General features: G+C 47.6%; 3 protein-coding genes and 1 long non-coding RNA gene across 7 annotated transcripts in view; 2 read left to right on the plus strand and 2 right to left on the minus strand.

Moving 5' to 3' along the window:
- Positions 1–11860, minus strand: part of Samd8 (sterile alpha motif domain containing 8) — a 50268-nt gene extending 38408 nt beyond the window's left edge. The window contains exon 1 of one of the 4 annotated variants that reach the window (XM_039093233.2): positions 11728–11860. Coding sequence is in view for 3 of the 4 variants with exons in the window: in NM_001012040.2 (NP_001012040.1) it covers positions 6983–7156 (174 nt within the window). In the remaining variant the exon portion in view is untranslated. Of the gene's footprint in view, positions 1–6926; positions 7235–11727 lie in introns of those variants that run through there. The other 3 variants (NM_001012040.2, NM_001393835.1, XM_063274195.1) reach the window with 3 other exon arrangements.
- On the plus strand, positions 9249–11865 carry Dusp13a (dual specificity phosphatase 13A). The gene is made up of 3 exons (NM_001162408.2): positions 9249–9397; positions 10201–10418; positions 11666–11865. Exons 1-3 carry the CDS (start codon positions 9249–9251, stop codon positions 11863–11865), a joined length of 567 nt encoding a protein of 188 aa, NP_001155880.1.
- Positions 11866–16918: 5053 nt separating this feature from the next.
- Positions 16919–24592, plus strand: Dusp13b (dual specificity phosphatase 13B). Its single transcript, NM_001007006.1, has 4 exons — positions 16919–17340; positions 18097–18270; positions 22666–22886; positions 24137–24592. The coding sequence occupies exons 2-4, from the start codon at positions 18098–18100 to the stop codon at positions 24337–24339; spliced, it is 597 nt and encodes a 198-aa protein (NP_001007007.1). The 5' UTR covers positions 16919–17340; position 18097; the 3' UTR covers positions 24340–24592.
- On the minus strand, positions 19851–24140 carry LOC108352868 (uncharacterized). The gene is made up of 2 exons (XR_001841266.3): positions 23945–24140; positions 19851–22582 (listed from the first exon to the last, which is right to left on the minus strand). It is a non-coding gene; the product is annotated as an uncharacterized LOC108352868 (long non-coding RNA).

Raw genomic sequence — 24592 nt, forward strand, 5'->3', positions numbered from 1 at the left:
AAAACGAGGCCATGAAGTTTAAGAGGAGCCAGTAAGAGGAGATGGGACCGTTTGGAAGACGGAAAAGGGAGAAATGTAACTATGTCAAAAATAAAATAAAAATAAGGAAGGGAGGGAGGTGGGACGGAGAAAGGGGAAGTGTTTGGTAGTGGAATGGAATTACTACAATTCATTTAACCTATTATATATTTTATTAACAAACAGAAGAGAGGCATTCCACCCCACCAAATAACACCTGTAATAGTAAGGAGACAGAAATGTTAATTACCTTGATCAGATTTTTAAACAAATCACACTGGGAGCTGGAGAGCTGGCTCAGTGGGTTAAGAATGCTTGCTGTGCAAACACTGGGACCTGAGTTCAACACTCACCTAAAAAGCCCAAACACAACCAGGTGGTGGTGTTGGTGCCACACACATTTAAGCCCAGCACTCAGGAGGCAAAGGCAGACCTCTGAGTTTGATGTCAGTCTAATCTAAAGAGTGAGTTCCAGGACAGCCAAGATGAGCACACAAAGAAACCCTGTCTTGAAACATCAAAGAAAGAAAGAAAGAAAGAAAGAAAGAAAGAAAGAAAGAAAGAAAGAAAGAAAGAACGAACGAACCAGCCCAGCCCAGTACCCAGAGAGAGTGATGAAACAGGGCCCAAGACTCATCCTCTGGTTTCACAAACACATGTCGGAAATGCATGGGCACATGAACACACACACCTCCAAAACAGCATTTTCTTTTTAAAAGATTATGCGCGCGCGCGCGCACACACACACTCTTAAACATGTGAAATTTTGAGTTAAATCCATTTTTTTTTCCTTTTTTTCGGAGCTGGGGACCGAACCCAGGGCCTTACGCTTGCTAGGCAAGTGCTCTAGTTAAATCCATTTTTAATGTTTAAAGACATGAGGAACTGGAAAAATGGCTCAGGCAGTAAAACCCTTGCCACATGAGCATGAGGGAAGTTGAGATCCCAACTCACCCACATAAGAAGCCACATACAGACAGCAGTGTCTGCCTGTAATCCCAGCGTGGGCTGGGAGAGACACAGCACAGAATTCTTTAAACTCACTAGCCAGCCTGTCTAGTGTACCAGCCTTGGCTTCTCAGCCCTCACCCTCTTCTTCCTCTCTCCCTCTCTCCCTCTCCCCCCGCCCACACACACAGAGTTTATAAACTGTAAATATATATTGAATTACCACTCCGTACCTCACAAACATATACTACTGAAACATTTCTTAATTAAAATAAAAATACAAATTTATACAATTGGTTGTTGTTGATATAAAAGTACACTTTGGGAAGAAATGGGAATTTCTGAAAAATAACAGGCACTCCTAACTAAAAAGATATAAAACTCTATCAGGTTTAATCATATCAATACTTAAGAGACCACATGGGTTTTAATTTATCTTTAGAATAGAGAAGACACATCAATAAAATCAAACTCTACTCTTGATCTGCTCAGTTTTATAAAAATTGATTTCTATGCTCAGACAGCAACTACAAGTGATCTAAATAGGCCTGGTCTTTTATTGTTTTGTAGTACTGGGGATTGAATCCAGGACCTCAAGCACTCTAAGGCAAGAAGTCTGCCACTGAGCTGTATATCTCAGCCCTGATGAAATTTTCTCGTAATATTCTCAAGTGTGTTTGTGTAAATGTGCACACATTTTTTGTGTGTACAAGATCCTCTAAAACACTGAACTACAGCTGCATGAAGCATTCATCTTCTACCTTTAGATTCTGTGACAGCCATACAATCAAATGCCCCTAAATCAGTGGTTTTCAACCGGTGGGGTGTGGGTTGTGACCCCTGGAAGGGTATCGAATGACCTTTTCACAGGGATCAGCTAAGACCACCTGCATATCAGGTATCTATATTATGATTCATAACAGTAGCAAAATTACAATTACAAAGTAGCAACAAAAATAATCCTATGATTGGAGGTCACCATAGCATGAGGAACTGTATTAAGAGGTCACATTATTAGGTGTGGCAGAGGACACCTTTAATTCTAGTACCTGAGAGATTGTGATCTATGTGATGAGACCTTGTTTCAAAAGATGGGGGACTTAGGGGGAAGTGATGGAGGAAATAATGCACAAGGCTAACACATTTCTAGGGCTGTAAAAGTTCCACTTTCCTGGTAGGATGCTTGACTGACTTGCAGAAGGCCTGAACTGGCCCCCAGCACTGAAGAGAACTCCTTAGGGAAATTGTAAGAATGAGCATTTTACAAGAGAATGGCCACACGGTTTTCCTTCTTTCCTTCTATCTTTCTTTCTTCTTCTTTTGGTTGTTTGAGACAAGGGTCACCTGTGTACCAGTCCTGGCTGTCCTGGAACCTGATTTCTAAAACTGCCTCTGCCATCTGAATGCTGGGACCAAGGGCATGGGCCAGCACACTGGGTGCCACACACATAGCTTTTCATTCCACACAGTGGTAGGCTACTGCTTTGGCTCTACATACGTTTCTTGGGAAAACATGTGTAATTTATGCTGCCTTGTAGCTGCCCTCTTACATGTGACTCACTCTTTAAACTTTTCTGGATGCACACACTCGGTAGAGATGCATCTGAAAGACAGAAAGCCGGAGCTGGTCACCAACACACCTCGCTTTCTTTGGACAGCAATAATGAGAGCAGTATTCTCTCTTAGGGACAGTGGATTCTTACAGGGACTGTGAGGCCACGGTAAGGTGATAATTTCCCGGCAACTACAAACACAATCTGAGAGTTCAGAAATGGACACAGAAAATGCCTGTTTGAAAATGCCTTTTATTTCTGCTCTTTGAGCAGTTGCAAATTATTCAAGAAAAATTCATAATATTTATTAACCCAAACAAACAAACAAAGTCACCGTGAACTGGTGAGGTGGTTCAGTGGGCAAAGGTGCCAGCTGCCAGCTCCGAACACCTAGATGCCATGCTCAGAACCCAGGTGGTGGATGGAACTGCCTTTTGACCTCCACACATGTGCCATAGCTCACCCGACACTCCCTCCCATATAAATCAGTAGGTAAGTAAATATAAGTAAGTAAATAGCATTTTTTTAAAACCACACTCAGGACAAAGTAAGCCTGACTCCAATTTAATCTAATACAGTCTATGTAATATGCGTACAACAAATACAAATTATGCTAATTTTTAGATTCATAAACAAAAGCAGAAATATAAACTATACCACACTTAGAGCATTTCTATCTAAACTTCATGATTAACAACTCTATAAAAGGGGCTGGAGAGATGGCTCAGCGGTTACGAGCACTGACTGCTCTTCCAGAGGTCCTGAGTTCAAATCCCAGCAACCACATGGTGGCTCACAACCATCTGTAAAGAGATCTGATGCCCTCTTCTGGTGTGTCTGAAGACAGCTACAGTGTACTTATGTATGATAAATCAATAAATCTTTAAAAGAAAAAAACCCAACTCTATAATTTGACTCTCCAGTTTTCCTCCATTCCATTTGAAATATGTAAAACTCTAAATAACAACATTTTCAGTGAACAAATAGAAACTTTTTCTCTAAACCTATCCAAAGATACTTTACTTTTCTTAGCAAGCTCAGGACTTTTTTCTAAAACACTTCATAGGAACTCAACATTGCAAAACAGTGGTAGAGATGCAGAAGCAATTCCTACCCTCTGTATCTCAGACTCCTGGTAGTGGCCTTATATACAGGACCTGAAGACCAGCCCTGACCAGCTGGAAGAGGGAAGTGCACCTGCTCCCTGGCTTTCATCAGCATCCTCTTGGCTGAACCTCAACTGAGACAGCAAAGTGTGTTTGCTGTCCTAGCACTGCACTGGCATACTCAAGAGTTCTCATGTATAAATCTCGTCTGGCTTCAGCAGATCTTTAAATCAGAGCTATTACTATTGAGTTGTACCTAGTTCTATCCATACAGAGAAAGTAAAACTGTGACAGACAACATTTATAGGCTAATTTATAGTCTCGGCTACACCAAAAGTGTTCATATTAGCAATCAAAATCCAGTGGGAAACAGTGCAAGATCCCTGACCTAAAGTCACAGCACACTGGTGAGAAGGTGAACCTACAAAGACCTTCATTCTGGGTCAAGCTGGCAGCTTCACAGATTGACAACTCAAGCCTTTTACTTTTATTTTTTACTGGCAGTTGAACTCAAGAGTTCAAGCACACTACGGAGAAAACTCTCAACTCAACTCCAGTTTGTCTGACTTCCTTCCCCCTCCTTTTGAGACAGGGATGAGCTTGGTTGGCCTTGACTCCTGATCCTCTTAGTTCGTCCTGAGTGCCAGGATTATGTGTATAAACCATCGTGCCCAGATTAAAATCTTTATTTTTGTACGCTATGTCCCCAAATCTAGTCAATGTAACAGAATAATCTGGACCAAAGCTTCATAATCTAGTACATATTATGAAAATGTACTAGTTAACATTTAAAATTAAATTAGAAGACAGAAAAGACATCTTTTAAGTTAATAGCTGTGCTAGTTACAACTAGTAATAAATGGCATATATGTCAGACTTCTAAGCAAAAATCTTAAGATTTTTAACAAGCTAATTAATAGGGCTCTCCTCCTCTAACTACTTGGGATTGAACCTAGAGCCTCCTGAATGCTACATAAGCACTCTGCACTTGGTTACAGCCTAAGACAGCATCTCCCCAAGACAAAACAATAACAGCACCCATTAGAACATCTGGATTTAACAAGTTTCTCAAAATTGTTCAATCCTAGCTCTGAGAAAAAGTAAGAAAATATCTCAGTTAGCAAAGTTTTAAAGAACTGAAGACTTGACATCAAAAATCTTGGTATTTACAGACAACAATACAGCACGAACAGCAACTCTGCAGGATGAGGAGAAGGCCTGTGAAATCATTCTAACTGCACCTGCCAATTCTGCAGCTGCACTTGGGAAGGCTCCTTCTGCCTTACAGTGTCTGCTTTACTGTAAGACTCCTTTTCTTTACAATTAGGTGGCTGTGAGAACTGATGAAAACGTAGCCATCACTCGGCATCTCAACCCATTAATTTTATAACTCCATCCAACAGTTTCTCTCTTTAATCTCATGTTAGGCTGGTACCCTTGTAGAGTTTGTATTCCAGTTCAGTAAATTTTCATACATCAACATTTTTACTCAGCTAAATTTGGCTGGGTGAGGTAGTGTATGTCTGTAATTCAAGCACTCAGGAGGCTAACTCAGGAGAATCCTGGGTTAAAGGTTAGCCTGTGTTACACATTGAGACCGTGCCCCCCAACCTCCCCCCCCCCAAAAGATCAGAGCTAGCACAAAAACAAGTTCTTTTGAAGGTTCCCAGTCTGCCAGGGAAAGCAGAACCATGAACAGTAAGGCTACTTAAAATCCTTCATCTAAAGATCATCTTTATTAAAGAACCCTTCTGACAGCCTCAGAAGAGCAAAGGAATGTCCTATTCTTTGAGGAAATTATTATCCACTGATCATTTGCTGGTCTGAGCATTAAGGCCCATTCACAGAAACCAATTTAAAAGCTTGTTGCAATCAGTAAATGATAATCTTGTGAGGATTAAGCAGTAGATGCTTGTTTAAAGTAGAAAATAATTAAAAGCCGGCTTTAAAATGTCTAAGGACGTGGCCAAACCTATCTGAGAAGCTGCAAGGAGCCTCACTGAGCCTCAATTAACAGTCGTAGGAGTCATGATACCATCTTTTAGTTATATGAACACAAAGTTTTGGGATCAATACTTTTCTGGCAGAAGTTACAGCTTTGGTACTACATCTTCTAGAAAAAGTACCTGTGTGCTCAATTCCTTTTGTCAGCTGCCAACCACAACCTCCCCTTACTACCTTTATGTTTTTAGATCACTATAGGAAAAAATTCCATTCATGAGGAAAGTCTCTAAATAGCAAGAGAATACTGATCCTGGAAAAGCTGTTAAAATTACCCCTCAAATTTTTTACGAGGTAACCCTGATCCTCGAGTTGCCAACGGGAGGATCTTGTAGGTTACTGGACTATAGGTGGTTTCACTTCTTGTAGTAAATGCCCTCTTAACCCAAGAATTCCCACGGACCATATTTCCATCCTGTGGCCAATATGCGGGTCAACTCAAGCCATATTCAAGTGTTAACAATTCACACTGAATTATCTGTAAAATCCAAGCGTCCGAATTCCCCTTGCAGGTTTAATTTTTAAAATTTAAAGGTAATGTATTACAGACTTAAACTTGCCTGACATCTGAACCTTCTTAAGAACGAAGCACAAAGAAATCACTCACGTCAAAAGAAATCTGGGTGACATCTTTATTTCACAAATCACTACCCTCTCTGAACATCACTTCCTCTCTCCAATCGCCTCCCCTAGTCCCTGTCAGCGATGCATACCCACCCCTCGCAATCCAGCTTCTAAAAAGGCTCACAAACAAGCAAGACCCAAAGCCCTCATTCACTACCCAGAGATCTTTGGCACCTTGAAAGACACTAACCTGTAAAAAAGCCAAGGCTCTAAATTAGATCCCCCAAGGGCTCCTTTTTTCCCCTGGACTTTTTCTCTCTACCCTTTGGGCCAAACGACTTCCCATCCGACAGCACCTCCCTCTTTCCAGCCAACCCTAACTCCGGCCCCGCGAAGCCAACCACCATTCCCACCGAGTCAGGTGGCTGTCAGTCCCCACCCGGCTACCTTGCCCTCCTGCGGGCTACAGGCGGCCCGGGGCCAGCTCTTCCCACCCCTCATCTCTATGGCCACAACCCGGGGCACCTCCTCCTCCGGGTCCAGATTCCGGGTACCCCTCTTGCACGTCCCTTCTTCACTATCTGGGTAGCAGGGGCCCAGCCCCTGCGCCTCGTCCCTCGTTCCCCACGGGGCAGCTCAACCCCCTGATTTCCTCCAGATTCCATTCCAGAGCGGCCTCCCCCGGCTCCCCCAACCGTCTCCCCGCGGCCCTTAGCGCCCCCAGCTCTCCACTCACCCTTGGCTGCGGGCGCCCCCCAATCTCCCCTCTCATCAGCCTCGGCGCCCGCTCACCTCCGCGGTGGGAGCCGGGCTGCCGGGACCCAGCTCGGAGCCGGTGTCTATGGCGCCGTCGGAGTCCGGGGTCCTCGGCGCGTAGGCGGAGCTCAGCGCCTCAAGAGGCAGACGCGAAGGCCGGGGCAGGGAGCCGGAGCGCTGGCGGGAGCCGGCTCGGCTACGCGCGGGCATCGCTCCGGCCCCGTCGGAGCCGTGCCGCCAGTAGCGGCCAGCCGAACCGGAACTACTTCGGGAGGCGGGGCGCTACGGGGGAGGGGCGGATCCAAAACCGGAAGAGGCGGGGAAAACACGGGGAGGATGAGAGCGCATGCGTCATGCCCAAGCATAATTTGTGAGTTGTAACGAAGATAGGCGAGGGTTTGTGTGTTGTTAACTGGGGTTGTAGCCTAGGAAAAGACTATTATGAGACCGTTGAAGGGGCTAGCTCCTTCTCAGTCAGTCCTCAAGTAGCACCATTTATTGTTTTTTTTCCCCCTTTGGTGTTTTTCGAGACAGGATTCCTCTGTGTATAGCTTTAGTGTCCTAGAACTCCCTCTGTATACCAGTCTGAACTCAAACTCACAAAGATCCACCTACCTCTGCCTCCCGAGTCCTAGGATTAAAGGCGAGTGCCACCACTGCCCAGCCCCGTTCATTGTCCCTTTATTTTGTGTCTATGCTAGAGACTATATACTCTAAATCGTTGTTCCAATTCTGCCAAGTAGATCTCTCACACAGAAAAGTCAAGAAACATTGTAGCCTGACGTAGCACAATTAATATGTATCCAAGTTGGTATTCGACCTCAAACTGCCCTTTCCTGGCACTGCTATACCCCACCCTAACAGAACACCCCATTCTAAACCAAGCCTGACATCGACAGAATCCAAGTCTGAAGCCATCTGCAGCTTGAATCTCAGCCCTCCTTTGACTCTACTTTCCTGAACAATGCAGAACCAGCTTTGGTAGTACTGAAATGGGGCAGGTTCTAAGGTGGACAGGAGAGCAGAAATCTGCCCATTGTGCTCATACCCTTTAGGGGCTCCATGAGGCTGCATGAAATAAGGCAAAACATCTCATCTCCCGCCCTTGTAGGCAGAGGACTCTCTCATCCTCAAAATGATTCTGATGGGGGTAGAGATGTTTCTCAGTCACTAGAGCACTTGCTGCTGCTCTTGCTGGAAAAGCAGGTTTAATCCCCTGATACCTCAATGCCTCGAGTTCAATGCCACATGCGACCTTACAACCATCTAGAACTCTAATCCCAAGGGATCCAACAGCCCCTTCTGGACCCAGCAGGCACGGGATGCACACAGCCCACATACACATTTGTAGGGACTCAAACAAAATAATTTTAAAACTTATTTGATATGTAATAAATGTTTGCCTGCATGTATATCTGTGCTCTTACTCTGAGCCATCTCTCCAGTGCCAATAAAATATTTTTAATGATAAAAAGTAATTCTTTTAAAAAATGGTTCTAGGGGTTGGGGACTTAGCTCAGTGGTAGAGCGCTTGCCTAGCAAGCGCAAGGCCCTGGGTTCGGTCCCCGGCTCCGAAAAAAAAGAAAAGAAAAAAAAAATGGTTCTAATGTCTGTGGATTCTCAGAGCCTTGGGCAATGAATGATCACCTATTTGACATAAAAGGACTCATCAGCTTTCTCTTTAAAAAAAAAAAAGCTATCTTCATTATAGAGCAATTGTTCAAATCTTCCATGTGAACCTTACAGGCACACGTTAGATGCTTTCTGTGACTCCACAGTTCAGACAATGTCCCCTGTGCTCCACAATCCATAGGCTCCAATGCAGCAGACACTGGTGTTCCACCCTATTTGTGGCCCACTCAGACGTTTCTCAGTGCTTTTCTCTGCTTTAACTCTTGTCCTCAGATCCAGTCTGTGCAGGCTCTAAACCTACGAATGAACCTATTTTAAAGTGCCTACCCTATGTCAGACACAGTGAACCTTTCGTTTGACCCTTGCAACAATTCTCCAGGGCAGATATACCCTGAACTTTAAAGAAGAATCTGACAGAGAGAGAGAGAGAGAGAGAGAGAGAGAGAGAGAGAGAGAGACTTGCAGGGGTCCAGTTCCATGTTCTCAGAGACTTTAGAGGTAGGAGTTGGCTTAAGGGAAATAGATCTTACTCTATTCGTAGGCCCCTGGACTTGCTGAGTCACTCTGTCCCACCTGTCAATGCCAATCTCTGGCAAGGAGAAATAACACAGGGAAACGGAGAGGAGTGACCTGACGGCAAAGGCAGAGACCCGGGTATGCAGGCTGGCCCATGGCTGATGCCTCCATCCCAAAACTTGGGGAAGAAAAAGAAACCACACCTTGCCCCAGTGTCCTGCAGCTGGAAGAGCTGCTGAGGGCAGGGAGATCCTCTTGCAGCAGGGTGGATGAAGTCTGGCCCAACCTTTTCATAGGAGATGCGTGAGTAGCTGCTCACAGGGTTGTAGGAGTCGGGCAAGAAATGTCAATCCTTGAACTCTTTCCCTGAGGAGGTGGCTAGAGGCAACAGAACTAGTTGCTTCTAACCTGCCTCAGGCCAGAATCTTCTCTGGACTTCCCAAGTGCCAGGAGCGACTTGGTGACCAGTTTCTAACACTAGAGGGAGCCTGAGTGTTTTGGTTTTGTTATTTTGGGAAGATCTGAGAGATTTCCTGGCTGGAAGATCCCTGGGGTCTTCAAGCACATCTTAAGACAGCAAACAAAACAGTCGGGCAAGCAACATTAGGAATATAAGATGGCGTAGACATAGATCATAGTTTCTGGTCCCAGCTCGCCTCCTGTGAGTGGGTGGAGAAGCCTGACTCGGGATGAATCAGGAAAGGTGTCATTTCTAAGTATTTGTAGATTAGTAGCAGGTATGACGTGGTGAATAAGTAACTCTAGATGATGTTTATGAGTAGTAGGACATGTGGCAAGAAGGGAGGGGTAGGTAGTTCTCAGGGCTGAAGCAATCTCTTCCTTCCTGCCTTTGGTGGGGGCAGGCTGCCTGAGACAACAAAAGGGGTCCAAAAAAAAAAAAAAGAAAAAATACCCTCGCAGCACCAATGTTACCAGCAGAAATCTCTAGGGCTGGGACAGAGAGATGCAGACTCAGCTCAGTATCGATGAAGTCTAGGCCCCCTTTTACCCTTATGGCTTCACTCTTCCCAAAGCAGGGGTCAAACAAGCCTCCTTCCCCACCCAGAGGCTCAGCCCAAATCTGGCCCCCTTTCTGTCCTTGCCAGGGCCACGGCAAATAACCGATTTGAGCTGTGGAAGTTGGGGATCACCCATGTGTTGAATGCTGCCCACGGAGGACTGTACTGTCAGGGGGGTCCTGACTTCTATGGCAGCAGTGTGACCTACCTGGGGATCCCAGCCCACGACCTCCCTGATTTTAATATCAGCACCTACTTCTCCTCAGCAGCCGACTTCATCCACCGAGCCCTCGCCACGCCTGGAGGTAAGACTTGAGGCTGAGCCCATATTCCGTTCTGCTCACTAGTGGGAAGGATATCCAATCTCCCCTCAATCCTCAGCATCCTCCCAACCCTGGTTTTTGTTTTTTGTTTTGTTTTGTTTTGTTTTTGTTCTTTTCCCCTCTATGCCTCAACATTTTATTTAATGGCGTTGCTTCACAGATAAAGAAAGTGAAGCCAAATAGCAAAGCCATAATAAATTAGGAGCAGCTGTGGGACTGGAAGCCTGGTCTCCGAATCGTCAGAACAATTTTACTCCTCGTCAGGCAGCCCTGGGAAAGCACCACACGGTACCCAGAGGTCTGCCCCAACGGACTTCCAAATGAATGAAACAATATACCCAAGATGCAACAGGTCTGGAGAGGCTGGAGCCCTTACTGTCTGTTCATCTTGGGAAACAGCCATGCCCCCTTCGCTTTGTGACCCTGGGCAAGCCAGTGTGTCCTTTCCTCTGGGTTTCTGTTTCCTCATATTTTTTTTTTAATGATGAGGAATTTGGTAAAGTTCATGTTGCTTTGTAATAGCCAAAGCACTTTGACATGTTTTTATTTCCTTCATCCATTCACCCATCACCTGGTTATTGTTCACCCCGTGTCAAGGAAAGAACTAAATTCTAGGAAGTCAGACTTAAGTAAGCCAGGGCATCTGCTCCTGTGCTAATCAAACAGTGATGCATTCTGAATGTTACTGATATGAGAGAGCAGACATGAAGAACTCCACAAATACTCAATCCTGAGGACCGTGGCGTTGGGGACTTCCCTCCACAGCAGTTTCCTTGGGTCACATGCAGGAAGGGCTGGTGGCTTTGTGACTCTCCTAACACCTTCAGCAGTGGGGAAAGCTGACAGAGGAAGCCGTGTGTAGATGAGACTGGATGGATGAGTAAAGGCTAGTCAGACCCAGGTCAGGGGGGAAAGGTCAGAGGTCATGTCAACGCCAAGGAACTGCAAATTAGCCTTCGTTCCTGGAGCTGAGATTTGCAGTGGGTTCTGGCTGAGGGGAGGTTCAGGATGAAGGGCTAGGTCTCGAAGGCTTCTGTAAGTCGTGTTGAGGGTTTGGGTTGTAGTTCAAGACTCAGTCTACTCATTTGAAAGATCAGGACACCGAGGCCCATAAGAGGCTGAGGGACTTGCCTCAAGACAGGATCAGGAACAGACCTTGGGTTTTTGGCCCCGACCCTTGGGTGGGCTGGCTGGTGGGGAGGAGTCCTTCACCTGTATGTCTTCTTCAGCTAAGGTGCTGGTGCACTGCGTGGTGGGCGTGAGCCGATCTGCCACGCTGGTGCTGGCTTACCTCATGCTGCACCAGCAGCTCTCCTTGCGGCAGGCTGTAATCTCCGTGAGCGAGCACCGATGGATCTTCCCCAACCGCGGCTTCCTCCGCCAGCTCTGCCAGCTGGACCAGCAACTCCGGGGTGCAGGTCAGAGCTGAAGAGCCAGGTAAGGCAGGTCAAGGAGGCAAAGCTGAGTGTGGTTGGCGGCAAGGAGTCCGTTGAAGGCCTGGACAGGGAGCCTGCGATGAAACTGATTAGCAAAGCTGTGTGCCTGAAGGGAGGACCCACTCCCTTTCCCAAGCTGCTGGGCTCCCCTTTTCATCCAAGATTTCACCATGGCCGGGCAGGCAATCCTCCCACCTGGGTTCATTAGCTCTCCAGAGAATAGAGAAAGATGGAAGACGGCTCAGTGGATAAAGCACTTGCCACACAAGCATGAGGACCCGAGTTTGAATCCCCAGAGCTCACATAAGGCCGGACCTAGCTGTGGGATGAGAGATAGACACAGAAGAATCCCTGGAAGTTAGTGGATGTGGCATGTGAAATGGAAGACAAAAAAAAGCCAGGATAACCTATTTCAAACATGATAGAAGGCAAAACACACACACACACACACACACACACACACACACACACACACACGGAGGTGTGAGAGTGGGGTGAATCAAAGAGAAAGACAAGGAAGGAAAGGTTAGTGTTAGGAATTCTTATGTGATATATGTACATCATACATATAGTATATATAGACTATATATAACATGTATCGTGTATACCATAAATTAGATAGATAGATGGTATTATGATATGTTGGTATATGATATATTATGTGTGCTATATATGATATATAATTATATAGTATATATCATATAATATAATTACACATTCTATTTCATACATATATATACTATATACATATACATACATACACACACACACACACACACACACACACACACACACACACATTATTTCTACCTGGTTTCGGGTGCTGCCCAGCCAAAGTTCACGACCTGCTCTTTCCCCTCCAGATAGGAATGAGACACGTGGCAGAGCAGCAGACTTCACAGTGTGCCCTGTCACGCTGCTGCCTTAGCCTGGGATATCAGACACCCTCACTTCTGACCTCAGTGTCTTGCCCATCAGACAGCTGGTTTGGGGGAAGTTGGTTGAGCATGGCTGCAACATTGCACAACTTGTCAAAATGACGTCCCCAGAATCAGCTGTGTCATGAGAGCCCTCAAGAGATTTGCAGCACACAGGCTGTGCAACTGTACCAAGCAACCCCACAGCTGAGGCCACAAAGCGAGGGGCTGTGAAGAGGGGCGCTCTCTCTCCATTAGCCATGGCTATCAAACCTACCCTCACTGTTTCATCTTGTATCCACTCAACCTGCCACAGAGAACTCAGAGGTGAGGCAGGCTTAGGTAACAGCTCTTGCTCCTGTCCTAAAGACCCAGCCGCCCTGGGCCTTCGTTCACCTGCCTGTAACGTGACGGTGCTCTCTTCTCCAGAGCCAGTCCTTACCCTTTGCCACCAGGCTCTGTCAGTTTGCCACCCTTGCCCTGACCCTGATGGCAGCCTTAGCTCAAGTAGATGCCCAGAAGATGAAAGGGGCCCAGTGTGGTGCTCACCGTCGAACCCACTGCTCCAACGGCTCCCTCCAGCGTTTCACACACCCTCTCAGCCGCTGTCTTCAGTCTCCACAGGTGGGAGTGGGTTTTCTGTCAACTAGTCTTTGAGGTTCTTGTGACAGGGTCCCCAAGGTCTCTGATAGGGCCAAGGAGAGTGAGTCTCATTGTTCTCGCCAGCTCTTCTTGAGGCTCAAGGTCCTCAGCGGTGGTTAAGTCTTAGCTGCCGGGAGTTCGGTGGACCTAAGGCTGTGTGTGTGGTGTGTGCATGTGTGTGTGCGTGTGTGCGTGTGTGTGTGTGTGTGTGTGTGTGTGTGTGTGTGTGAGGGCTGGAGAGTATTATGGTATGGGTGTATGGCTAGAGCATCTGGATTAAAAGGATAGTTTTTAATTTCAAATCCAGCGGGCCCTAAGTAGGCAGGCGCCTGGGCCGTCTGTTTCTAAGGGAGTGGCAGAGGGCAGTGGAAGAGAGAGCTGCTCCTGGATAAAGCTACTGGGTGCACAAACTGCCCCATAGTCCCTGACAACTTTGTCTCTCTGTGCTACCTTGTCGGAGCCTGCCGGATTGTGAGCTTGAACTGGTCACCCTGCAATAGAGGCCCCTCGGCCTGTGCACGATGTCCTGCCATTGTATGTTCTGAGATAGCGTCCTCTGTGTCCTCCAGCATACATTCCCCGGCTTTTTATTTCTGGCCCTAGTTCTGGTAACCTTTGAAAGGCAAGAGATTGGGGGCTGGGAGGTATTTGTTTTGGGCATGCTGGAATGGAACTCAGGGTCTCAACCATACTAGATAAGTGCTCTACCATTGAGCAACACCTTCCATTCCCAAAGGGAGGTGGTTTTCTGCTGTATATGTGTGCTGTGTTGTTTTAGACAGTGTCTCACTGTGGCTGTGTAAAACACCTGTCTATCCTAGAACTACTCCTCACTATGTAGACCAGGCTGTCCTTGAACTCACGAAGATCTGCCTGCCTCTTCCTCCTGAGTACTGGGATTAAAGGTGTATTTAACCACCCAGGCTCCAAGGGGAATTTTTAAGATGGTTTGCTTGATTCCCTCCCCCCACCCCCCAGCTACCCAAATACACTCATACCACACACCGAAGGCAACCCTCTGAACTTCCTGTATGCTAAACATTAAGACCAAGGCCTGGGTCCAAGGAGAAAGTACCTGGCTGAGCGTGCCCTGGGACCAATGGACAAGTTGGGAGTGGCAAGGGGAGGCAAAAGGGAGACGACAGCATGCTTTATAATTAAACTCAAATCAAAAAATAGAAACAGCATCAAGTGTGCAGAGACAGGCGGCTGGGAACCGGCAGCACAAGCTGTGGACTGCAGAAGACAACCTGGGCAGGATCTCCCTCCAGGTGGGTGAATGGGCCTCTGCTTAGGGCTCCCCCAAGAATACTGGGTACTAGGGCCCAGGGCACCTACGCCTGTGTGTGTTGGGCAACTGTGAGGACTGGGTTGGGGGAATCCAAGTGGGTCAGAGCTAGAGTCACAGAACACTGCCTCTCGCTACCGTGTGACGTTGGGCGAACTGCCTTTATCTCTCTGAGCCTCGATTTTTCTCATCTGGAAAGTGGGGATGTTGATACTGTCTGCCTCGTGAGAGCACCTTGTGGACTCAGCGTGAAGACATGAGTTCTAGGCTCTGTCTGGTCTAGAGTATGCTTCCTTAAGCTGGGAATACACTCGTGAAACACAGAGATCCAGGTGTAAGCTCCACAGGCCATAGCAATCCGCCCCCTACAGGTTTTGTCTGAGCCCTGAAGGGATGAGACGGATTGGAGCAACAGAAATAACGTAACACCTCATTTATGTGGCATCTCCCATGATGCAGGGCCTCCAGGAGGCACATCCCACTTATGATGTCATGGGAGTCTCCCAGCAGCCCCTAGTGAAGATCCCATTCACAGACTCCCACACAGGCCTATCTCCCTCCAGGACTCCAGGGATGTACACTGGGCAGAGACCACTACACCCTACCCTTGGCATTTGCCTGCCAAAGTCTCTTTCCCAGACTCCTCGAAGTCCTACTGTGAGAACGCTAGCCCCACTTGGTCTATGCTCCCCTGGGGAAGAAGGGAGACGGAGAGGAAACAGCAGAAGAGACCAGGAGAAATGTGTTCTGAGGTTACACCTAAAGAGGTAGGTGGCAAACAGCTGCCGTGTCCCTGGGTGGCTGAGCAAGGCCTGAGGGTGCAGGGTGGTATTCTAGAAGGCTGTTTTCCCCGGGGCAAAGTGAAAGACAGGCAACAGAGAGGAAGCTCGAGGTGCTACCAATGCCAACACAAGGTAAGTGTGTGTGGCCCTGTAAGCAGTGGTAGCGTGGGCAAGAAAACCACTGTCCATAGAAGCAACTCCTCTGCTGAAGTCACAGGGAAGCAGAAGCCAGGTAGCACCAGGGAGCCATGTGAAGACTATCATGAGTGGAAACAGTGGCCTGGTCCTGCAGGACATTCAGCCATGCCTCCTTCTGACATAGTGAGGTGTACAAGTCAGTGTTGATCAGGGCCTTCCATAGACCGGGGGGGGGGGGGTAGCAGGAATCAAGAGTACTGACTGAGTCCCTGGGCTTCCTTTGGTGTGTGGTGGTGGTGGTGGTAGTGGGGTATGCTAAAGTTTAAAGAATGGTTCACTGAGGGGTTGGGGATTTAGCTCAGTGGTAGAGCGCTTGCCTAGCAAGAGCAAGGCCCTGGGTTCGGTCCCCAGCTCCGGAAAAAAAAAAAAAAAAGGAAAGAAAAAAAAAAAGAAAAGAAAAAAAAAAAAAAGAATGGTTCACTGAGTGAGCTGCTGGCCTGGCTTTGACTGATAGGTGAAAGGAGCCCTCAGAGGACCGGACCAGGAGACCCTAAGTCTTAAGAAAAATCTTTCCTATAGATGTGAGTTAGACCAGGGAAGCTAAGGACATCCTATAAATACCACCACCCAGCTCCTGGGACACAGTTGTGCTGCCTGGCAGCCACTGGCCACTAGAGGGCAAAATTATCCCATGTCAAATTCAGCAGGCCTGTGGTGGGGCCTATGGCTTCCCCAAATCCCATCTAGTTCCACTCACAGCTGGAGGAGTCTCCCTAGTGGCTTCTGGCTATTGGACTCCCCTGGATTCAGGGGTCACCTCCACCCTAATGTCCTTTGCCCTGGCATTACTTCATATAGCCATTCCTTTCTCTTGCAGCCAGCAGAACACCACAGAGCATAGGAAAGTCAGGGAGCCCCAGGAGTCTTTACCATGGGGGAACTAAGGCTCAGACAGGAATGAAACCTTGCTTAGGTCCCAGGATATATACCCTTGCCAAGTTTTAAGGGGAGTCTGTTCCCCAGGCACCTCTCTTCGGGTGGTTCCTGTCTTCAGGATGGCGAGAAGGACACGTGTGTTCAACAGCAGAGGCAGTAGGGAGAGATTAAGGGCCACTGCTTCAGCATGGATGAGTCTTCATCCCCCCACCCCCCAACACACGCACACCCATTGGCTCAAATGCATGGACCTGGAATCCTACGCGCTTCACAGCATTTGAGTTCTGGACGGAACCTGCCTTAGGACTGTTCCACTCAGCCTGCCCTGCACCCAAACCCCTATTCCTGGCCCCAGACCATGCCCTAGGTAGGGGGCAGGCCACTCAGCCTGCCAGAGAGGTCACAGAGGGGGATGAGGGAGAAAGGCCGGTCCTCCCTTCCGTTCAACTCACCATCCACTCGCTGGGTGAGTGTGGCCAAGCCAGTGGCCTCCTGGGTGCCGGTTTCTTTTTCTGGTCTTGGCAATGCCTACCAGAGGGAAAAGATGCTCTACCCAGTCTGTACCTTCTCTAGTTACTCCTTGAGGGAACCAGGGGCAGTTGGCCAAGGTAGGTCCCTCTTCCCTCTAAGGCACCAGGCCCGGGTTCTGGTGCCTCTGACACCTCAGTTCTGCAAGGTCCCGGATGGCCTGAGCCAGCTGACTCCAGACACAACTCACTCCATCCCAGTGAGGCCTGCACAGATGCACTGGCCTGAACCACAAGGGTAAGGAGGAAAAAACCTGGGGCCTGAAAACGGATGTGTAGCTCAGCCCTGACAGCTCCCTAGAAGAGACACACCAGTTGCTGACCACCCCCTGGCAACTGGAAGGCTTAGGGAATGAACTGAAGTCACTCGCTGGATACCAAGCCCAGGGTAGTCTCCAGCCATTTGTCTTTGGGTATTGTTGAATCGATACCCAAGCTTCAGTGTCCCTCCCGGTGAAACATGGGACACACCACACGGGACACATTCTGCTTATGAGAGGCACCAGCTCACCTGGCGTGAACAAGCTGACTAACGCCAACTTGTAGTTGAGTCTCTGACCTCAGGCATCAGCCTTAGAAACAGCTGGGGTGGGAGCCGCTGATGAGCTGCCTGGATTTGGAGAGACATCCTGGGTCCTCTCCAGGAGCCCCAGCCAACTGGGGTTCCCAGTGACTTAAGGGGTGCGATCTGCACTGATTAGCCCTACAGAGATCCCCGAGGTCCCTAAGACCAGCATTTCTAACATCCATGGCCTCAGGAAAGGTGTGCTTAACACCATGGCGTTGACAAGAGAGTTCTAGTCCTCCTCGTTCCCAAGGAAAGGGTTCTAGGTTCCAGCCCAGCTGAGTCAGTTAATAGCCTCAGTCAGCATAGCCGAGGCTGGCCCCCACAGCAACCCACTGGCTCCTGGTACTGCAACACAGGCCTCCTCGTTCACTGGCCCCGCCTTCGGGGAGCCTGCTCCAGCTACTGTCGTGTTCGCTCTGTTCCCAGGATGGACTCGCTGCAGAAGCAGGAACTCCGGAAGCCAAAGATTCATGGGGCAGTCCAGGTGTCCCCGTACCAGCCACCCACGCTGGCCTCACTACAGCGATTGCTGTGGGTCCGTCGGACCTCCACGCTGACCCACATCAATGAAGTCTGGCCCAACCTTTTCTTGGGAGATGCGTAAGTAAGACCCACGTAGGGGTTAGGGGTGGCTGGAGGATGTGAGTAGCAGGACAGGCCTCCTCCAGATGGCGCCCAATGCTTCTCACCACGGCACGCATTTTTCTCGTGTTTAAGGATGGAAGCAGGTACCACAGTTTCATCTTTCAGGACATGAGATAGAGAACCTGTGCCTTAGAAGTGATCCTTCTTAGTGAGTAACTACATTTTAAATGATGAATCTTCTCTTTCTTCCCTCCCCTCCCCTCCTCTCCCTTCCCCTTCCTCCTCCTCCTCCCTCTCTCCCTTTCCCTCCCCTCCTCTCCCCTCCCCTCCTCTCCTCTCCCTTCCCTTCCCCTTCCTCCTCCTCCCTCCCTCTCCTTCTCTCCCTCTCCCTCTCTCCCTCTCCCTTCCTCCCTCTCCTCCTCCTCCTCCTCTTCCTCCTCCTCTTCCTCCTCTTCCTCCTCCTCCTCTTCCTCCTCTCTCTTTCTTTCTCTCCAAGATGTCCAGTACCCCAAGTCGGCTCAAACTCCCTATGTAGCTGAAGCTAAGGATTCCTTGAGTTTCCCGTCCTCCAGCCTCCACCTCCAAAGATCTGGTTTTACAAGTGAAGTGTGCCTTCCCACCATGCCTGTTTCGTGCTGGTGATCAAACCCAGGGCTTTGCTTGTGCTAGGTGGCACTCTGCAAATTGAGCTCTGTGTCTAGCCTACCTGAAACCATCATCGTCCTCACCATTATTGATTTGGAGCCTCACTGGCTGTCTAGGAACTGACTAGGTAGAATAGGCTGGCCTCAAACTCATAAAGATCCTCCTGCTTCTGCCTTCAAAGTGCTGGGGTTGAAGCTGTGCGCTACCATGCCTGTCTCATTTTTAATTGGTATTTTGTATATTCTATATAGGGATGGGTTTGGCAGATCTCTCAAGTTATTGTGTATTTGACCTTATTCAACTCCCAATTTTTCCCCTCATTTTTTTTTCTTTTTAAAATTTGAGACTAGGTCTCACTGTAGCTAACTTGCGATTGTCTAGGAAGACTAGGTTAGTCTTGATCTTACGGAGATCCACCTGCCTCTGCCTGCAGTGTTGGGATCCAAGTCATGCACCACTGTGCACCCCCATCCCCACCCCACCAATACCCACCTTTTCTCTCCCTCCCACTAGTCTGGTTCCTTCCACCAGATAACCTTGCTTCGGCCTTAGTGTCGTATGTGTGTAATACATACGTGATTTTTACGTAGCTATATAAAACCCGGGAGCCACAGAGGAGTAAATGCATGCTATGTTCTCTGGGCTGTGTTACATCATTTAATATGACTGCCATGTGCGCCCAACTCAAAAGCAGCCTTAATTTTTATTTCAGGTCTTACCCTGAATACTACAGATGTGCCTTTTGTCAGCCTTCTAAAGTAAGAGCAAAGTATTTAAATTTTATCTTATGTGGCTAGAGGAATAGCTCAGCAGTTAAGAGCACATACTGCATGGCAGCTTACAACTGCCTGTAACTTCAGTTCCAGGGAATCCAACACCCCCTTTGGCTTGGCTTCCATAGGCTCCTGAATGTACACGGTGCCCCACAAACTCACACAGGAGTACACATATACACATAAATTAAAACAAAAAATCTTTTGGGGATTGGGGAATGTGGCTATGTTCGTAAGGCGTTTGCCTAGCAAGCACAAAGTCATGTGTTCAATCCCCAGCATGACATAAAAACTGAGAATGATGGCACACACATGTAAAAGGAGGATCTGTGCACGATGTCTGCAGCTGCATAGGGAGTTCTAGGCCAGCATCGGCTCCATGAGATCCTGTCCCAAACCCAAACCCAAACCTTTTCTTTGTGTGTGTGTATGCACTCATATGTTCTTGTGTCTGCAAACACAGGTGCATACATGTTACAGTGCATGTGTGGAGGTGAGAGAACATGTCTACTGCCTTACTGTCCTGCTGTACATGCCAGGTATCTGGGAATTTTCCCGTCTCTACCAGCCATCTCATTGCAGGAGCAGTGGTAGAGACAGCACTCACTTCTGCATCTGCCGATTATGTGGGTGCTCAGAATTTGAGCTCAGGTCCCCACACTTGTGTGGCAAACAGATGATCTTGTGTGTACTTCATGGGCTGCCTCGGTGGCTTAAAGTTGTGCGACACAAGGCATTGTGTAGCTGTGGCTTAATTTTAGTATTATATGATATTCTACTGTGTGACTATTTCATAAATTCTCCATTGGCGCTGATCCCATTTTTAACTATTATAGTGGTCCTAGGAGTGGTTACTAAGGTATGCTGGGAAATTTTACAAATATAGGGTACTGGAGAGATGGCTCAGAGGTTTAGTGAGCACTAGCTGTTCTTTCAGGAGACTGGGATTCCCAGCACCCACACGGCAGCTCACAACTGTTTGTAACTCCAATTCTGGAGGATCCAATACCCTCACACAGACAAACATGTAGACAAAACGCCCCTGAACATAAATACATCTTTTTTAAAAAGAAAATATAGACTAAATATATAGAAAAATTATAATTTTTCCCTTTGTATTTAGAATTCACTGGGCTAGGGAGAGCCCTGGCTGCTCCTCCGAGGTCCAGAGTTCAGGTCCCAGCATCCACATGGCTTCTCCAACCGTCTGTAACTGCAGTCCCGTGAGATCCAAAGCCATCTTCTGATGTGCAGATATACATGCAGACAAAACACCCATCTACATACGTAAACGGACTCTAGAATAATTAAAACAGATGAATATCTAGTTAACAATATTCCTCTTTTTCCCAGAGATGAAAATCCTTGTAGACTTTTAAAAAGTGCCTGTGTGCTTTTTCACAGTGCTATTTTTGGTAAAGCTGCCATCACTTTGTAATACCGTTTTGAGATGAGCTTTATATAGAAGGAAAGCTTTTTTTAAATTAATCACACTACATATTCAAAAATTCTTATAACATTCTGTTTTGTATCCTGTATCTTCACAGGTTCTTGATAAAACGTAAACACCCTTCCTTGTTTACCTGCATTCACCACACTTTAGTGATTTGCGGTATTTCATGATTTAGATACACAGGAACTTGTTTTGCCTGAGGGGTTTGTCCCATGTTCCCCTGTGATATCTAAACTAAAAACGGTGCCAAAAGCTCATAACATATGCTGCAGTTTTCCCTATGAATGCCTACCTTTGAGAGGTTTAATTTGTAAGTTAGATTAAGTAACACTAATAATAACAAAATGGAGTAATTACTATATTAAGCGAGGGCTAATAGAACACAGGCCTGCCTGTGATACCGTGTTAGTCAATTTCATAACCGAGATAGCCAGTAATTAGCAGGTAATATCGCATATGCCGTGTGTATACACCGGCTAAAAGGGGGATGCTTGTCCTTGTTCTAGTGTGCTTTCTGTCACTACGATAAAACATTGACCAAAACCAACTTGGGGAGGAATTACAGTTGATCATCAAGAGAAGCCAAGGCAGGGGCTTGAAGCAGAAACCATGAAGGAATGCTACCTCCTGACTTGCTTCCTCTGGCTTGCTTAGCAACAGTTCTTAACACAGCCTAGACCCACCTGCTAGGGGATGGTACTGCCCACAGGGGGCTCCATGCTCCCATGTCAATTAATAACTAAAACGTCCCAGAAACATGTCCATAGCCAGTCCTATGGTGGCGATTTCTCAATTAAGGTTTTCTCTACATAGACCTGTAAAATTGACCACGACTGCTAGCTATGACAGCCTCAGGCACAACACAGCAGGACAGTACAAAATTTGAAATCTATTAGTTGTTTACCAATAGAATTTAAAAAAAAATATTTGGGAGGCATAGTCGACTGTGGGTAAAAAGTAAAACCATGGATGAAAAAGGATTACCGTACTATACTTAATAAGTTTTTGTTTCCGTCAGAAAATGTTTCTTTCCCTAATATTTCGGTTTCAAATAGTATTAAATCTGGCTTATATAACACCTTTCAGCACATTTAGAATTCCTCCCTTTAATCTGTTCCTAGAAGAAGGTGTTTACACAGCGCATGGATGCCTTTCTAAGGTTTTTGATGCATGTAGCTAAATCCATCCGGGAAGTTCCCTAGGGGAAAGGTTCAGAGTGGCAGTTCTCACACTGTGGGTCACGACCCCTCTGACAATCCTGAGTCTCCAAAAACATCCACACTGAAGTACGCAGCAGTAGAAAAATTACAGCAATGAAGTCGCAATGAAAACAGTTCCACGGTTGGGGGTCAGCGTAGCATGAGGAACTGTATTAAAGGGTTGTGGCACATAGAAGCGTGAGCACTGTTTTGGAGGATTGCCCTCACCGGGGCGGTTCACCGTTCAGTCTCCACGCCTGCAGGAGAACAGAGGAGAGGGGTAAGTTCCGACCCAGTGAGCCCCACCCCACCCCTTAACTTCCCGTGTACCCTCCCTCAGGTATGCTGCCAGAGACAAGAGCCGTCTAATCCAGCTGGGCATTACCCATGTCGTAAATGTTGCTGCGGGCAAGTTTCAGGTGGACACAGGCGCCAAGTTTTACCGTGGAACACCCGTGGAGTACTATGGCATTGAGGCCGATGATAACCCCTTCTTTGACCTCAGTGTCTACTTTCTGCCTGTTGCTCGTTACATCAGAGATGCCCTCAATACTCCCCGAAGTAAGCTGCTGGGGAAGAGGTTGGGTTAGGGTCAGGGTGGGTAGGGAGCCCACAGCACCAGCTCTGTCAGAGGCCCTCCCGCAGTAGGATCAGATGGTTATTGCCACTTAATGAGTACATGGTGGAAGCCAGTGACTTCAGATATAACTAAGATTCAGCATGGGGTTGCAGAGGCGGCTCCGTTGGGAAAGTACATGCTGTGCAAGCATGGGGATCTGTGTTCGATCCCTGGAACCCACATGGACAAGGCAGGGATAGTAGTGTGTGCTCATAATTCCAGCATCAGATAGATGAATAGAGAGATTCTGAGGCTCATTGGCAGGCAGCCTGGACAGTATGTCCAGACCTGTGAGAGACCCCATCTTAAAAAATGAAAGTGGACAGCACCCAAGGAACAACACTCAGAGCTGACTTCTGGCCTTCATATATGCATGTGTGTACATGCATGCACACCTATACTCTCATGCGTACCATTACATCAACACACACACACATGTGCACACACTTTCTCACACACATACACACACTCACACATATGTACACACTCTCTCACACACACATGTACACATACTCATACACACACACTCATACACACACACTCACACACATGTGCACACACTTTCTCACACACATACACACACTCACACATATGTACACACACTCTCTCACACACTCACACACACATGTGTACACACTCATACACACACACTCACACACATGTATACACACTCTCACACACGCTCACACACATGCACACACACACCCTCATAGACACTCACATGCACACACACACTCTCTCACACACACTCACATGCACACACATGCACATGCACACACACGCTCACACACACGCTTACATGCACGCACGCACACACACATGCAAACACACACACACTCTCATACCATCCATTTTGATCCCCAGAATAACCATACTCTTTAGAAAGAAGCCAGATACTAGGCAGAAATCACCAAGACCTTGCAAAGACTCATGGGTAAGCACCCCAGAGGGAAGACGTAAGTGCAAATCCAAGAGGTCATGGAAGTTTGGTGACCCTCACCTAGAGTTGCAATGGCTACCAGAGAAAGCCCTTCTACACCAGGAGAGGGAGCCCTGCTGCTCTTTAGCCTTATACTAAGTCGTTGTGTGATCTTGAGCTTCCATTGTCCCTGAAGGGATGGCCAGAGATGTCCCTTCTTCCCAAAGGTGAGATGGGAACAGGTCACCAATGCTAGCTTGGGTCTTCCTACAGGCCGAGTGCTGGTCCACTGCGCCATGGGGGTAAGCCGCTCTGCTACAATTGTCCTGGCCTTCCTCATGATCTTCGAGAATATGACACTGGTAGACGCCATCCAGACGGTGCAGGCCCACCGAGATATCTGTCCCAACTCAGGCTTCCTCCGACAGCTCCAGGTTCTGGACAATAGGCTGAGGCGGGAAACAGGGAGACTCTGAATTAGGGAGCACTTGAAGCCCTGACTCCTCCATCCAGCGTGGCCTAACCTGACTTACCTGGCCCTGGGAATGGCAGCCTTGGCTGTTTCCAGAGTCCCTGAGATGGCACCAGCAAGTCAGGGCTCCGCTGAAGCAGAGGCAGGGTGGGCTGGGTGGCAGCCCTCAACAAGTGGAGTCCCCTGACACAGCAGAGAAATTCTTTATGCAGAAGAAATTTCAGACTGTCTCTATAATAAAAGGTTCATCATAATAA

Source organism: Rattus norvegicus, chromosome 15, assembly GCF_036323735.1.
Source record: "Rattus norvegicus strain BN/NHsdMcwi chromosome 15, GRCr8, whole genome shotgun sequence".
Lineage (NCBI taxonomy): Eukaryota > Metazoa > Chordata > Mammalia > Rodentia > Muridae > Rattus > Rattus norvegicus.